Source organism: Mustela putorius, unplaced genomic scaffold (assembly GCF_011764305.1).
Source record: "Mustela putorius furo isolate JIRA1106 unplaced genomic scaffold, ASM1176430v1.1 tig00003834_pilon_pilon_pilon, whole genome shotgun sequence".
Taxonomy (NCBI): Eukaryota; Metazoa; Chordata; class Mammalia; order Carnivora; family Mustelidae; genus Mustela; species Mustela putorius.
The window spans coordinates 24,347,075-24,363,264 of NW_025421987.1; the positions used below are offsets into that span (position 1 = coordinate 24,347,075).

The 16,190-nt window shown below is 38.0% G+C and overlaps 1 protein-coding gene and 1 non-coding gene across 3 annotated transcripts in view; both read left to right on the top strand.

Annotated features, from left to right (window-relative positions):
- Nucleotides 1–16,190, top strand: part of CRYBG3 (crystallin beta-gamma domain containing 3) — a 110,567-nt gene that overhangs the window by 20,507 nt on the left and 73,870 nt on the right. For both annotated transcript variants that reach the window (XM_004772999.3, XM_013046117.2), the window contains one exon: nucleotides 11,989–12,416. In XM_004772999.3, the coding sequence (XP_004773056.1) occupies nucleotides 11,989–12,416 (428 nt within the window). The remainder of the gene's footprint in view (nucleotides 1–11,988; nucleotides 12,417–16,190) is intronic.
- Nucleotides 13,561–13,708, top strand: LOC123394567. Its single transcript, XR_006609329.1, has one exon. It is a non-coding gene; the product is annotated as a U4 spliceosomal RNA (small nuclear RNA).

Genomic DNA, 16,190 nt, shown 5'->3' on the forward strand with positions numbered 1-16,190 from the left:
CCAGAGCCGAAGGCGGACACTTCACCACCTAAACCACCCAGGTGCCCTTCCATCTAGAGATTTTCAAACTCTTTACTTTTAATCCCATGTTTCACACTGTCCTAAGTGGTACCTAGTGTCTTCAAAACCTGAACTTTTTCAGGCTGTCTGTGGAGTAGATTGTTTCCCTCATGATCAGAGTTACCCCTTGCAGACACTTGGGTAGAAGCTTCCTGTGGTCAGTTACTCTGCCTTCATCTGTCTGTGCCTTCTAAACCCTTTTTGAAATCTCTTATCTGCTCGTATCTACTCTCTCCCTCTCTTTGTATTTATAACTGAAACAGTTCTTTTACTGTCATTTTAGAATGTTTTGTACAAAAGAAACAATCAGTACATGTGGTAATCAGAATTTTTTATCTCTTTTTGTAATTGAAGAAAGTAAATCTCCGAGACTTTCACTTAACAAAACCCACAGTTAATGAGAGGAGACAAGAGAATTCAGATGTAGTTCTGTATAATGTTTTCCATTTGAGAACTTAATTTATAAGATATTCATAAACTAAATTTACCAAAAAGAAATCTTATTATAAAATTAAGAGAGCTATGGCAGTAAGTCTATTTTCAGAAGTGAGCCATGAGCTAAATAAAATGAATCAAACCTGGATCATAGGTTGTAGATTCTCTAACCCAGACCTAAATAAATTGATGATCATTAGAGCTGGTTCTCAGCAGCTTGACATCTGCTTTATATAAAATTTAACTTTTGTTCCATTTTAGAATTGTAGTTTATAACTAATCCTACAAATCTGATGAAAGTTCTGGAGTGGTTTTTTAAAAGGCAGTGGTTGATAGATGCATATGATGTTCTATGAATAATCGAAGAGTATCAATCTAGTGTGTATTATTTTTACTTAAGATTTGTAACACTTTTTTAAAAAATTTATTTATTTATTTATTTGACAGACAGAGATCACAAGTAGGCAGAGAGGCAGGCAGAGAGGCAGGCAGAGAGAGAGAGAGAGGAGGAAGCAGGCTCCCCACGGAGCAGAGAGCCCGATACAGGACTCGATCCCAGGACCCTGAGATCATGACCCGAGCTGAAGGCAGAGGCTTAACCCACTGAGCCACCCAGGTGCCCTGTAACACTTATTTTTAATCTTAGAAGCAAATAATTTACAACGAAAAGTTACACTTTTTTTTTTTTTAACTGTTACCTCTGTTTACTGATAGGTAAAGATAGAAACATTATAGCTCAAGAATATCTTACTGAAGAAAAATAGTCACTCGTTTTTTATATTAATCCTATATTGAATGAACAGTGCTGTTTAGAAGATGGATATATTAAATTTATACATCTGATCATATTTTGATTTGTGTAACTCTTCTTTCCTTACTGATGTTTTTCAACATTCTCTTGGCCAAAAGTGAAATGATAGTCAAATTTCAATGCATTAAATTTTTTCTTGGTTAGGTTAAGGGAAAATTGATTATTGAACTAATTTTTAAAATAAATTGTGGCCTTAATAAATGCTTGGCTATCCTTTTTTCTCATTGATATAGATAATAGCAGCAGTATGACATCAACTTATAAAGATTTTCAAATACTGGAACTCCTTTTAAAAAATTTTTGACTTATTTGCATTTGGAACCCATTTATAAATAGATTAACTTTAATTGATGGGAATGTTGATGAGGGGAATGAGTTGTCTCATAGTGAGCCACTATTTCTCTGCTTCTGCCAACTATGAGCGCCCTTGCAAATGTTTTAAAATTAACATATGCAGTGATGGAAAGAACAGCCTTTGGAATCAGGCAAATCTGGGCTTAAATCCCAGCTTTCCATGTGATAGTTTTGTAATCTTGGAAAATTTACTCAACCTATTTAAACTTTGGTTTGCTGATCTGTATTGGGTGTGTGGGGGGGGTGTTCAATCCTGTTTTATGGAAGTGTTTTGGAATAACTGAGATAACCTATAGAGCACTACACAATGCTGAGCACAAAATGGGTACTCAGGGAAAGAGGTGCCTTCTTGCCATATAAAGTCTGGCTAAAACTTAGAAATAACTCTTTGTTTGAGAATGGTGCTGGTTTTTTCTGTGTGAATAGTTTAAAAAAGCTATTAAAAACATTGATTCTCTATCACATTTGAAAAGAGGGCATACATGGAGATACACATATTGAAATTTAGCTAGAAGTTTAAAATTTTCACCCCTTGACTCAAACTTCTATAAAGACTGAGTGGTGTCAGGGAGCCCGAAGTAGAGATCCCACCATGCCACTCTGTGGTGCATATGCCCAAAGGGACTGGCAGAGCTGGAGCCTGTCAGTCCGGGGCCTCAATATCTTTGAGTTCCTGGGTGTTGCAGGTGTTTTGAAGTACCTGGTTTGACTTGCAGCGGTTCGTTCTGTCATAGAACTGTAGTGGTCCTACTTTATGGTATCATGGAATACCTTGTCAAAATGGAAACAGATTAAGGAAGTCATGTACATACTGCAAATTTTATGAGTACATTGACCTCCATAGGTGCCAGATATTGAGTCAAGAACATTAGAGGGGGTTCTGAAAAGCTCTCCTAGAAACAAAAACATTTATTATTCTTCCCAGTGTTTTCACTGGAGATCTCTTTATATGGTAACAGAAGGGAGTGGCTTTTCTCCTACCTTGTGTCATTTTGTTCCTTTTTTTCCCTGTCTTTCCACACCTGCTCTGGTTGATTTGATTTCTACCTGCATCATAGCCTGTGACAAAGCTCACACCTGTCCTTCCAGCCCAACATGTTTTGCTGAGCATCAGGGTAATAGAACCAATTCTTTACACCTTTCCTGCCAGTGTTGCTGGGTATAAGATTTGTCATACTCAAAGTTGAACTCAGACTGTTCTATCCTAATTTTTTTCTTTTTGTGTTCCTGTCCAGCTAAAAAGTGCTACCAGTTACCCAGTCTTGATGTTTGATTCTATCATTTTGTCTCCATCCCCATTGTGCCAGGGACCATCAACAACCCTTTCTTCCTGTCCATATCCTTTGCTATTCTATAGTTCAGACTTTTCTCTTTTTTTATTTTTTTTTAAGATTTTATTTATTTGACAGAAAGAGACACAGTGAGAGAGGGAACACAAGCAGAGGGAGAGGGAGAAGCAGGCTTCCCGTTGAGCAGGGAGCCCAACGCGGGGCTCGATCCCAGGACCTTGGGATCATGACCTGAGCTGAAGGCAGGTGCTTAACGACTGAGCCACCCAGGCACCCCACGGACTTTTCTCTTTCACGTCAACAGTTTTTACTCCTGTGTTGTTTGTTCTGGCACATACAACAGATGACTGTCCTGGGTCACTTATGGTTAAGGGTCCTTATTTGGTATACCATATATAACTACATCCTTTTATCAGAAATTACATGGAAATGAAAAACTAAAAGTAACACTTCAGCTAAAATCTTAATTCCATTCTAGAGCATTTTTAAAAAGTGAAATTTCAACTTCTAAGTAACTTTAGTAACAAATTATTTGTGACATGTCAGAGCTGATCACAGCACAGCATCATGACATTAAATTTGCAGGTAATTTGTTATGTTAAATAATAACCAGCTTAGAGCAATATAGTTGATGGCCAACCTGCTGGCCTGTTCTAATTTTTTAGTGGAAAAATAATACTGTGATAAAAATGTAATATTATATTTCAAGCAAAATTACTTTAACAGTGGGGGTATAAATCACTCATCTTTGCACCTTACCATTAGTCCCGAAATCCATTTATTGAGAAATTTCATTCATGAAAATATGTATCGGTAGTTTATATGGAATTAATCTGGCATCCCACCACAAATTAAATCCATTAGGGTGAAGGTAAGCAGTAATTTTGATTTAAAATTAAACTATAGCTTCCCTCAGGATATTGGTAATAATCTGATAATAGTTATTTTCCTCAAAATTGAGGAAATTTTAACTGTTGATGGTAGAATTTCAAATATTGACAAATTTGCCAAGTAATATGTTGCAGCCAGATGTCTAAGGAGAAAACTAACTGAATTCTCAAGTAAGAAGCTGGTTTTAGTTTGAGTGCCAGATTTTAATATGTATTAATAATTTAGGTGATAGTCATATTCAGGATGAAAATGTATACAGTTGTTTGCCTTTACCTTGTGATAACAAGGAAAACAGTCTTAGGAATGTTCACTAGAGGAACATGTACATAGGCAATTTCTATTCTGAAAAAACTTATGTTGTAGTAGAAATTTCCCAGACAAAGAGGCCAAAGAGTAAGTGGTCTCAGCAGTGGGAATAGTGTTATTGCAAAGATGTTCTGTAGAAAGAGAGAGAGAGGGGAAGAGAGAAGGGGAAAGAATGAGTGAGGCTGGGTATGATGACATTAGGTATTTGCAAGCATTGTGAGTGGCAAGAGATGAAACTGGGGAAAGACACACGGGACTAGACCCACCAACATCTTGAATGTCATGCTTGAGAGTTGGGATTTTATCCCGACAGCAGAGCTGTGATTGTGATTCAAGTCCTTTAAGGTTGGTCAGACTTGAATTCTAAAAGATTGCTCTAGTTTTTGTCTGGAGAATGGACTGGGGACAGTGCAAGCAAGGAAACAGATGATGTTTTGTCTGACTTTTTAACAAGCGGAAATGTTAAGATTTGCAGAAAATGAAAGAATGGAGACAAAACATGGGTACATTCAGTTTTGGATGTACTGAGCTTGGGATTCCAGTGAAGTATCCAAGTGGCTATGGATGCCTGATTGATAGTTGAACCTCCTGTCTGAGCTGCAGATAAAAACCTGGGAATCATCTGATTAATCTGTGGGAAATAAAACCTTGTAAGAAGGTCATGAAGCTAAAGCAGGCCCAGGCTAGAAATTGAAGAAATGTGTTTGGTAAGGAATGGCTAGAATGATGTGAAGTTGAAGGAGATGGAGAAAGTGTTTGAGAGAAGGAGGAAAATCTCATAGTAATGTCATGGTAGTGAATAGAAGACTGGTTATCAGAATGAGATTCAGTCTCACATTCTGCAGATGCACCGTGTAAGAAGTGTATTGAATTAGCAAGTGGGACAGTGTTTCTTAGAGACAGTGATCAGCACAACTAGGGAGGAAGCCAGATTGTAAGTGATTAGAGAGTGATTGGGAGGAAAGGGAACAAAGGTGGTGAAGATTAGGAACCCTTTTTTGAGGAGGTTGGTAGAGGAGAGGGCTATCCTTGTGCATTTGCTTTTGAATGATGGGCTTCTGGAAGGGACAGATGAGGAACTGTGGTTCTCAAGGAGACCTCAAGGATTGTGCACTGGTGTCCTGGTGGGGAAATTCACCTTGGGAGGAGTCCATCCTTCCTGGTGAAGAATGGCATTAAGTGAAGGAGGCATGTCGATGCTGTTGGGAGTCAGGGCTATGAGGGATTGTCTGCATGAAAGGGAGAGTAGGGACCTCTGCTGAGCAAGGTGGTGGGATAGTGGAATGGGGGGTGTGGAGGTGAAAGAGCTGCTGTAGAAAATGAGGAAACGTTACAGAGAGATTTCCAGCTGGGGCTGTAAATTGTGAACGGTTCGTAGCCCAGATCTGCATAGTATGCATATCCTTGTGGTTTTTTAAAGCAAGACTCACTCACTTAGTTAGAAAAAGATAAAATTGGAATTTTTCTGAGTGGGGATGATCAAGCAGTACAACTGACACTTTGAGGTTACTGGTTATATTTGATGGCTGGATAGAGAAGCTAGGAAACTTTGTAGGAACTGAAAGGGACAGTGTAAGGGAAGGCAGAATCTGTATTGGGGCAGGAGTGGTATGGTGGGTTTACCTGGGACAGCGGGGTAAAACAGCTGAAACGGGGAGAGGGTGTGCACACAGGGAATGCCTGAGATTGAGTTTGCGAGGGGATGCACTTATGGGGGACTAACTAGGGTCAGAGTTTATGAAAGAGGCAAGAAGAGTGGAAGTAGAAGTTACCAGAGGATGTTAAGGAACTAGAAGTCAGGGTATTCTTAAGGATTATCCTTGCTACGCCCAATAAAGGCAGAGTCTGAGGTAGAAAGGATGACAGGCCCAGTGCTTGACACAGTAAAAGAAGAGTCACCTGGCTCTTCATTATTTTCCATTCAACAGGATCTTTGGTGACCATCCTGTGACCTTTTTGATCTTATTCCCTGTGCCACTTACCATGTTGGCACAGCACCTGCCACCTGCTCTAGGCTATTTGAGGAGGTGACAAACTAATACCAGCTGGACTCGCAAATAAATTCTTACATCACTAGAATGCGGGCTCCATGAAAGCTGGGCTATTGGTGTTGTGGGTTTTTGTTTGTTTGTTTGTTTTTACTGTTGCATCTAAACACCTGGAATGATATGGTGCTGTATGTTATTTACTGAATGAATGAGTGAATGCTTTCAAGCTTGCATGGACCCTACCTACTACTTGCTATACCCATTTCAGCCTATTACTGCATTCCCCAGAGACATTAGTCCAAGTCTTCTCTGTTTCCCAGTTCCACTCGCCTGTCCCTCCTTTGGCTTGCCATTCTCCTCTCACTTACTGAGGTCAGAGCCACTTGTTGGACCTTGTTCTTCGTCGTCTTCTTTTTCGTCTTCTTCTTTTACAGAATTGCTCAGGCCTGTCTCTTCCTTACCTCTTTACCTGGAAGAGGATGTGTCCAGACTCCTCTTCAAGGCTAATATTTTCCCTTTCTTTTTTTAAAAAAGATTTTACTTATTTACCCAATAGAGATCACAAGTAGCAGACAGGCAGACAGAAAGAGAGAGGAGGAAGCAGGCTCCCCGCTGAGCAGAGAGCTTGACGCGAAGCTCAATCCCAGGACCCCGAGACCACGACCTGAGCTGAAGGCAGAGGCTTTAACCCACTGAGCCACCCAGGCGCCCCTCCCTTTCTTATTAGAAAACGTATTAGAGGCTTTACTGGCCTCTTTATCTCAATTTATGCTTTTCATTCTCTCTTGTACAACAGTTATTCTCTAATAGGTGTAGAGCTGATCTGCCAAACAAGAACAAAAAGCCATTCTGTCTTAGACCTTAAACTGTCATATTCTTTTTTTTTTCCTAATTTCTCTAAGTTTTGCCTTTTGTCTATTGACTGACTATTCCTATCCCCTCACCTACCTACTCACAGTTTAACACTTTGAGTTTAGGGCTGTACTCACAAATTCCTGAGCTGTTAAGATTATTTCTCCTGCATTCCTAGTGCTTCTGTGTAGTCCTTATTTCTTATTTACTAATCTAACAACTGTTGGAGCACCTCTTATTGTCAGACACATTTCGAGGTGCTAGAGATACTGCACTGAATAAAATAGACAAAAATCCCTGCACTTGTGGCTTTTACTTTCTAGGGGAAGAAACAGATTTTAAAAAATGTGTGTTATGTGTGTGTGTATTTGACACTAGCAAGTACAAAGGAGAAAAAGAAGATATTGGCACTTTCAGAGTGGAGGAATTGGCAATTTTGGAGTGACTGGGGAAGCTTTCAGTGAAGAGATGACTTGTAAATAAAGATCTGAGGGAGGTGAGGGGGAGGGAGTCATATTGCTACATGGGGGAAGAAAATTCTAAGCAGAGAAGAGTGAATGTACAATTCTCGAGGCATGAGTGTGCCTGATGTTTTTGAAGAACAGTGGGATAGGATAGTCATCTTTCTAGACCTCACAATGGCATTTGGCATTTGCTCCCCATTTGCTTTTGGAAATATTCTTTGTCCTTTGCCTTTGGAGACCAGTATTCTGGAGATATGACCTCGTCTGGTTTTTGCCTTCTCCATCTCTCTCTGATTCCTTCTCTAATTTGCACCTCCTTTTAATCTCTCTCTCTCTTTTTATTCCCTAGAGCTTTTTTGTTGGTCCCCTTTTTATCCTGCGTACACTGTGTATGGCCAAATTGCATTCTTAAACTGTGCTTCTGACTGCTTTCCAGACCTCTCCTGTCGTACAACAGCAGGGAACCAAACATTCAGTGACATCTAAGTAATTTGTTGCCTTACCTCCTCCCATCCCCACAAAGGCCCTGATCTTACCTCTCCTGTTTCCCATGTCTATTTTTTACTTTACTCAAATTGTTATCCAGTTCAGAAAACTTAGTTATCTAGGACTTTATCCCTCAGCGTCTGCTTCTGTTAGTCATCTTCTCTACCTCATTCTCTATTCCCTGTACCCCATTCATCTTCAACCACACCCTTGCCTTGATCACAGAACTGTGATAAACACAGTTCACAGTTCTGTATCTTTGGATATGTTATACTGAGTGTTCAGGATGCTCTTCTCATCCTTCAGGAGCAAGCTCAAATGTTATGTCTTCTATGCTGTGGATTCTCTTCTAAGCCCCACACAGTGATACAGCAATGAGCTTCTTGCTAGACTGTAAGCTCCTTGAAGCTGAAACTGCGTCTTCCTAATCAGTGTCTCTGATGCTTCCCAATGTGTATTAGGCACATAGCAAATAGAGGAGATAGTTGGATGAAGTTGACCTAAGGGCAGTGCATTATAGCATATTGAGGGTGAAGGGAAAAAATTTCAAATCTCCCAGTTTACATATGCCTTCTCAGTAGCCTTTGTTGTTACATGTGGAATACCAACATCTTTGAGAGCAACTGGAATTGATGTTTTGTTTGCTTGAATCCTGACTGCTTTCATTCTCTTTGTTGGAACATTGGCAGGCAGTCTTGTTGGCAGGCAGCATTGGCCCTCGCTCGTGGCAGGCTGAATTTTATTGTTGTTTAGGCTGAGGGGAAAGAGCAGCTGTTTTAGATCAGACTTAAAATTTTAATTCTATAAATTAAAAATTTATTGTGTTTACTTCAAATAGCAGTGCTCTTTTCTGCTAGTTTTTGTCCCTATTTTAGATACCTTTTTCTTGTTGGGAGTATTTCACTGATAGAAGTTTCTCAGAAGAGTATTAGGGAAAAGTTAAGAAATGAAGACCTCCAAGGACAAAAAATGCTCTTCAGTAAACTGATGATACAAAGATTCTGGAATAGCAAAGAAGCTGAAAATAAAGGGAAGGAGGAAAAAGTGATTTTTAAAAAGATTATATGTATAATTCTTTTTTTTTTTTTAAGATTTTATTTATTTGAGAGAGAGAATGAAAGAGCATGAACTGTGGAGGGTCAGAGAGAGAAGCAGAATCCCTGCTGAGCAGGGAGCCAGATGCAGGACTCCATGCTGGGATCCTGATTCTGGGACTCCAGGATCATGACCTGAGCCGAAGGCAGTTGCTTAACCAACTGAGGCACCCAGGCGCCCCAAATTATATATATAAAAGTTAAATCTGGGGGCACCTGGGTGCCTCAGTCAGTTAAGCCTCTGACTCTTGATTTCAGCTCAGGTCATGATCCTTAGGGTCATGAGATCAAGCCCCATGCTCCATGTGCTCAGTGGAGTCTGTTTGTCCATCTCCCTCTGTTTCTCTCCTGTTCACTCTGTCTCTCTCAAATACATACATACATAAATAAAATCTTATAAGAAATAAAAATGTTAAATGTAAAGGTTTTTAATTGTTTAGCAAAATGTATCTCTTTTGTTGAGAAAGCAGTTTATTGTGTTTTGAAAGGAATTATAAAAAATAGTTGAGGCAGTGAAGTAATATTTTGATAAATCATCTTGAGATTTTATTGATGTCAAAAAATGTAATTTCCTGGGGCACCTGGGTGACTCAGTCATTAAGTGTCTGCTTTTGGCTCAAGTCATGATCCCAGGGTCCTGGGATTGAGCCCTGCATAGGGCTCCCTGCTCAGCTCACTGCACCAGGGCTCACTGCTCTGCTCACTGCTGCTCCCTCTCCCACTCTCCCTGCTTGTGTTCCTTCTCTCACTGTGTCTCTCTCTGTCAAATAATAAATAAAATCTTTTTAAAAATGTAATTTCCATGTTCTTTTAATGTTCCCCCTCTTGTAAACCTCTGCCCCAATTTTTGACTCTTATGAATTTCTGAAAAATTTTAAGAATATTTATGATATTCTAACAAATAGCCTATAGTTTACTTCCTTCAGAAAGCTACTCAGGAAGAGCAGTTGTTCATACTAGCTATAGAAAAAAAAAATCATTGTTCTGTTCATGTTACAGTCTTAATTCATTTTGACTCAGGAAGAAATGTTGTGGCTGCTAATTACAACAAATTAAATGGCATAGTTAAAGGACAAAAAATATTTATGTGTATCAAGATATTTTCAGGAATGTCAACTAACATTTCTTTTGCTAAACTGAGAGGGCCATTATGTCAGGAGAGGACACAGCTAATTTATAGCACATTCTCCAATAATGAGCACAAGGTTGGAGGGATGAGATGGAGACAAGTGGGAGTGAGTTGCAGTTGAAACCAATAAAAGGTGAGACTTAGAATGACTCTAGAAGGTTGGTCATATTCTAAATGTAGAGACTCACAAGTTTTATTAAGTTCCTAACACATAGAAAAATGCTGTGTGTTTCCTCAAATATACGCTCTGACTCTGAAGGTGGGGAACAGACTTATAATACTGCTTGTGGGGCACCTGGGTGGTTCAGTGGGTTAAAGCCTCTGCCTTAAACTCAGGTCCTGATCCCAAAGTCCTGGGATGGAGCCCCGCATTGGGCTCTCTGCTCAGCGGGGAGCCTGCTTCCTCCTCTCTCCCTGCCTGCCTCTCTGCTGACTTGTGATCTCTGTCTGTCAAATAAATAAATAAAATCTTAAAAAAAATAATAGTGCTTGAAATTAATTTCCTGGGGTAATAGGTTATAAACCTTTTCTCAAGCTTTCATATGCTAAGTTTTGTTAGTGGTTAATGGAACACTGAATTAAAACTATTTTGAATTTGAATTAAAATATGGAAAGAGGTAAACAAATAATATTGAGATCATGATGCTCTTGCCTGCTTGAAGATCAGCCTCTTATAAAACTGTCATGTGAACTCACAGTGGCCTAAGGTGACTTTACCTTGCTGTACTGATCTTTTTTCTGACTCACACTGGAGCTTTTCTTTCATAAGCACTAGTGAACATGACATCTGACAGATACTGTCAGGCAGGCATTCCTTCTACAAGTAGGTGAGCAGGCATATTTGGAAGGCAGGCTGAGTTGGTACATGGGCCTAAGGTTAATGAAGCTTCAGGGAAGAGTGTGACAAGGAATGCCAGCAAGCTCCTTGATAAGAGCAGCTCCGTCTTGCTTCACAGAGAGTATGCATGAGTGTGAGTCTGTTTTGCTAGTAATTTCATTATGAGCAGTAGAACACACCCGGGAGGTGTTGAACATCTGCAGGAATTCCCAGTACTGTGCAGGTTTGTGTTAATGCACATCTGAGGATTTGGTAGTTTACTATTAAGGATAATGGGCTTTTCCTCTGAATTGATACACCATGTTGCTGTCTTTTCTCATCTTTCTGAGAAACAGTTTTACACAATGCAGCAGTTCTTTGTGGGTTAGGACAGTGCTGAAATGAGGTCTATTTAGGTTTACCTATTCTACAGAGTACTTGAAAGTACTGTCCATTAGTTCTGAGTAATGAAGGCTAAATTTAAATATACCTAATATTTGCCATGATCTGTCCCTTTATTTATCTCTCCCTACGCATCTCTCACTCTTCTCATTTTGTACCCTAACCTCCATTCATCTTTAACTTCTTAGAAGCTGTCACATGACTAAATAGAGTCGGGGCGGAGGGAAGAAGAGAGCTAGGGAAGGAAGGGGATGAACAAGCATCACATAGTCAGTAGTAGGTGTCCTTCTGAGGGCACTTCTAGGAATACTCCTCTGTGTTACGTCCTCTGCTGTCACTGACACCAAACCTGGACCAGTTACTCCTGTTCTGGCTTCCCACATGGAGTGTATTTCTCCCCTCATGACATTTACTATATAGCCTTGTTTAAGTTGTGCTGACCGTGCCCTTCCCTAGACTGTAAACAGCCTGACGAATCAGAAGCCACCAGTCTTACTCACAGATGTATCCCTGGCATCTGGCACAAAGTGTGTCATATGATACTTTATTAGTAGATCTGTGTGATTTTTTAAAATGATGATGTTTATTTTTCTCTGTTTTGTTTTCAAAGATTCCCCAAAGTGAGGACAAAAGGAACCATGCTGAGAAGTTAATCACTCTTCCAACGCAGGAAGATTCCAAAAAGCCAAATGACCTTTTCCGTTCCACCTCAGATACCAAAATAGGAGAAAACGATAGACAGCCAAAAGAAAGCTTTTTTCAGTTTCTTGGTAACTTATTCAATATCTCAGGAAAAGCATCTCTTAGTGATGCCAAGCAGTCTTCTTTCAAAGGTGACCATGACAGAACTGAAAAAGATCTACAAAATCCCAGTGACCATCCTGAGGAAGAGGTCAAAAGGGAGAGGGAGATTTTCAGTGGCTCCCTGGGAACAAAGGCGCTTCCAGCAGAAGAAGCAGAGAACTCAGATGAAACCTCAGATGCCTTTTCTTCGGATACAACACATGACAGTGAACAGGAAGCCAGTGATTTACTAAAGTAAGTTTACAGTTAGCCAAAAAAGTGAGCTTTTGGACCTAACTTTTAAGCCTCAGTTCTACTCTTATTAATTAAGGGGAATGGAAAAAGTATTTTGTAATGTCCCTGCTACTAGGTAGAAAAAAAAATTAATGATTCTGTGTATTGTAGATATCATCTAGGGCCTTAGGACCTATTTTAAGGGGCAGTACTGATACCTTTTAGGTGCTAACTTTGTTATAGTGCAAATTTTATTTCTAATTTAAGACTTCCTTGAATGAGAGTATTTTCTGTTGTCTGAATTCTTCCTGTATTAGGACAGGCAGTGAGTTCAGGATCTGCATTTCGGGAACAAAAATGATTCTAAGGTTTGTATTCACATTCTGTTAATATCTTTGTGGAATGAAATTAGAGGGGTTAGAAATGTTAAATTGACTCTACTTGTAAAATTGGCCTTGTGATTCATTTCCACAGCTGAGAAACTGAAATCTTACAAACATATAAAGATTATTTTACCATCCCTTTTTTCTTTCTTTGACTAACAAACAGGCACCAACTTGTTTTTCTTTTACTCAAATGAGCTTTAAGGATTATTTTCTACACAGGAAATATGTATAACAATGTTTAGTCCATTAACCATTTTATGTAACACAGAAGTATTCATTCTTAGCTAATATTTTATTTTTAAGTTCTAGCTGTGAATTGTATTTGAAGAGGCCATCAGTAAATATATCTGTGTAGTTCTTTATAGTTTCAGAGCGTCTTCATGTATATATCTTGAGGTAATTCCTTATAGCAAGCTCCAGAAGTAGACACAGATCCAACTTATACTTGCGAGAAACTGAAATGCAGATAGATTTCAGTTTGCCCATGAAGATTGATGGGGGTAGGGCTTGCCTTAAGAGACATAGGTGTGCTGAATTTGAAACAGTGTCATACTAATGTAATATTTACTAAACATTTAAATGGAACAGAATAGATTGTCTAGAAGTAGACCCTTGTATATATGTGAAGGATGTGGTGGCATTTTTATGTTCTTTTTAAAATTTTTAATTTTGTTTCCTGTTTATATAAAAGAAGACTTTGTGAAGTTGGTTAACAGTTTGGAGAAAAATGTTTTTAAGTTTTTAAATTTTTTTTCCTGTTTATATAAAATAGGACTTTGAGCTTTGTGCAGTGACAGTATTGTAGCCACTGAGGTTTATCCGAGGTGCGATTATTGCTAATTAAAACCGGACTTTGTGAAATTGGTTAACAGTTTGGAGAAAAACATAAAAGCTAGATACTTAACTCATTGGTATATTAAAACAAAATGGAGGAACAAATGTTTTTTTTAAAAATACACAACTGAGAGTAGCTAAATGAGAATTCTGTGTTGGTGAGAAACAGCTTTCTATGCATGTTAGCAATGGAAAGTTTCAGGAAGGAGATTAGTAGATTGGATCACTTCTAATTTTCAAACTCCCATGTCAAACAAAATAATGATACATTATATGGGCAAGTGAAAAAATCAGGCACAAAAAAATGTCAGAATGCTTTAATTGATAAGCATTTTAGACACGAGCTCAATGATAGAAGAAAACAGCAACCGATATAAACAAATAAAACAAATATAAAGAGCTAATACATAAGTGGAAGAAAGGCTTATTCTCACCAGCAGTCAAGGAAATGCAAACTACAATTGAGTAACCTTTCTCCTATTGAATCAATAACAGTAATACTAAATGATGATTTTCAGTGTTACTCAGAGTTGATGCAGCTGATGCTCCATATAAAGTGCTCAGAGGAGAGGCCACAGTTCAGAGCAGTGTGTGTCAAGAACCTCAAAAAGTGTGTAGGTTATTTCTAATGATATACATGACTGTTGCTGAAACATTATTTACGGGAACATACCGTTTGAAACAAATGTCCAACAGCAGAAATGGTTAAATTGAGGTACCTCTGTAATAAGGGATTGTCTAAAGTAGTGCTATTTAAAATGTGGGATTTGGATTAGTAGCATCAGCATCACCTGGGAAATACAAATTACCTTGGCAGTAGGGCCCAGCAGTCTTCTAACAAACTCTCCAGAGAGCTTTTTGTACCAGAGAACTTAAAGTGGTAGGGATTTTGAGGTTGTTGTATGGGAATTAGGTGGTTTGGAAAGTTTGTGGTTTTTTTCCTCTTTTTTTTTTTTTTTTTAAATCCCCCTTTGGTTTTAATTAGTAGGTCAGGTTTATTTCTTTGGTACTAGACAGAAGAAAATGGAAGATGATACTGTGCCTCTTACTTCTTGTTGGTAAAGCGTTCCTTATTAATGGAACAATTGTTTAAGGCAATTACCAGAACCAGCTCCACAAAGCTTTTGTCTTGACTAAGATACAAGCTTCCTCTGGCCCAGCTTCAGAAGTCCTACAAATTACCAGGTTGTAGAATAGCAGTTAGTAACTTCCTATGGACAAATGTCAATTTGTTTAGGAATTATATAAAAGTTAAATACCATTTTGTTTAATAGTTTATCTTGACAATATGATTAAGAACTACTTATAACCAGTTTTAGAAATTTGTATCTGGGGAAAATATTTACTAATAATTTTAAGACTGTACTAGAAGTATTAAAGTTCTTTTAGTTCTGTGATACAAATTTACTAAAAGCAAGGATGTATTTAATTTTTTAATCAGAATCAGGGGAATATTCCAAATATAAAATGTTATTTAAAATTAAGATTTGTTGATGTTAAATTAAAAAATCTGTAGAATCTCTGAAAATAATAGTTTTATTCAAGCCCAAGTTAGAACAGCTGGCTGTAAAACACATACTTCATAGGGAAGAAAATGCTCTGGGGAATGAACAGTTTTTACAGGGTTATATACTTTTTGACATCAAAAGATTATAGATTAGGATATAGGGAGGAATCACAGGTTTTTAACGTCAAGGAATATATGGAGTAGAAGCATTGATCAATATCTTAAGGACAAAATGGTTTTCTGTTAGCCACTCATTTATAAAGTAGGTGTACAGTGTATGCTTGGTGAGCCTTAAATCAGGCTTCTGTATTAAACAAAGTTAACATACAGTCATGCTGACTCCGAAAGAAATCTGAAATGGCCTTCTCTTGTATCTCAGGCCTTTAGAGAGTGTTTTCTCTCAAAGTCTATATTTCTGAAATTAGTAGGAGAGTTCTGCATCACAAAAAAATTCAGTTTTTTAATATAAGGAGGAGTGAATTAACTAAGGTTTTTGCATCATCTTTATCACATAAAAATGCCCCTACTATTATTCCTCTATAGATCTTTTATAGTTAGAATGTACTAAAAATGGTTAATAATTAGCTTAATTTAGACAGGTTTATATTCTGTGCTGTATAATGTTGTCTATTACTAAAATATCAAACATACATTTGAAATCACTATTAGTTTTCAAAATTTTGACAAGTTATGACCTATAATTTGAAGAGTGTTTTTAAAAAAATCCTACTCAATAGTCATTGTAAATGATTTCATCTTCACTTACTTAAAAATAATAAACAGATTTTTAATTGTTTTTATGTATAGTTCCCTATGCAGAATTCATTTTTAATATCCATAAAGCCTTTCATTAAACCTGTTCGGTAACAACTTTTAGAGTGTCTTCCATACATTAACTTATGCTTCCAGAATAATTTAGAAGCTACTTCATTGTTGGGTTGAAATTTTAAAAAGTTATATGGTTTTTTTGTTTTCAACAGATTCATTTCCACAATGAACTTTTTTTCTGTCAAAGCTTTATTCCAATTTAAAAAATATTGCTGTGGGCACATGGGTGGCTCAGTCGGT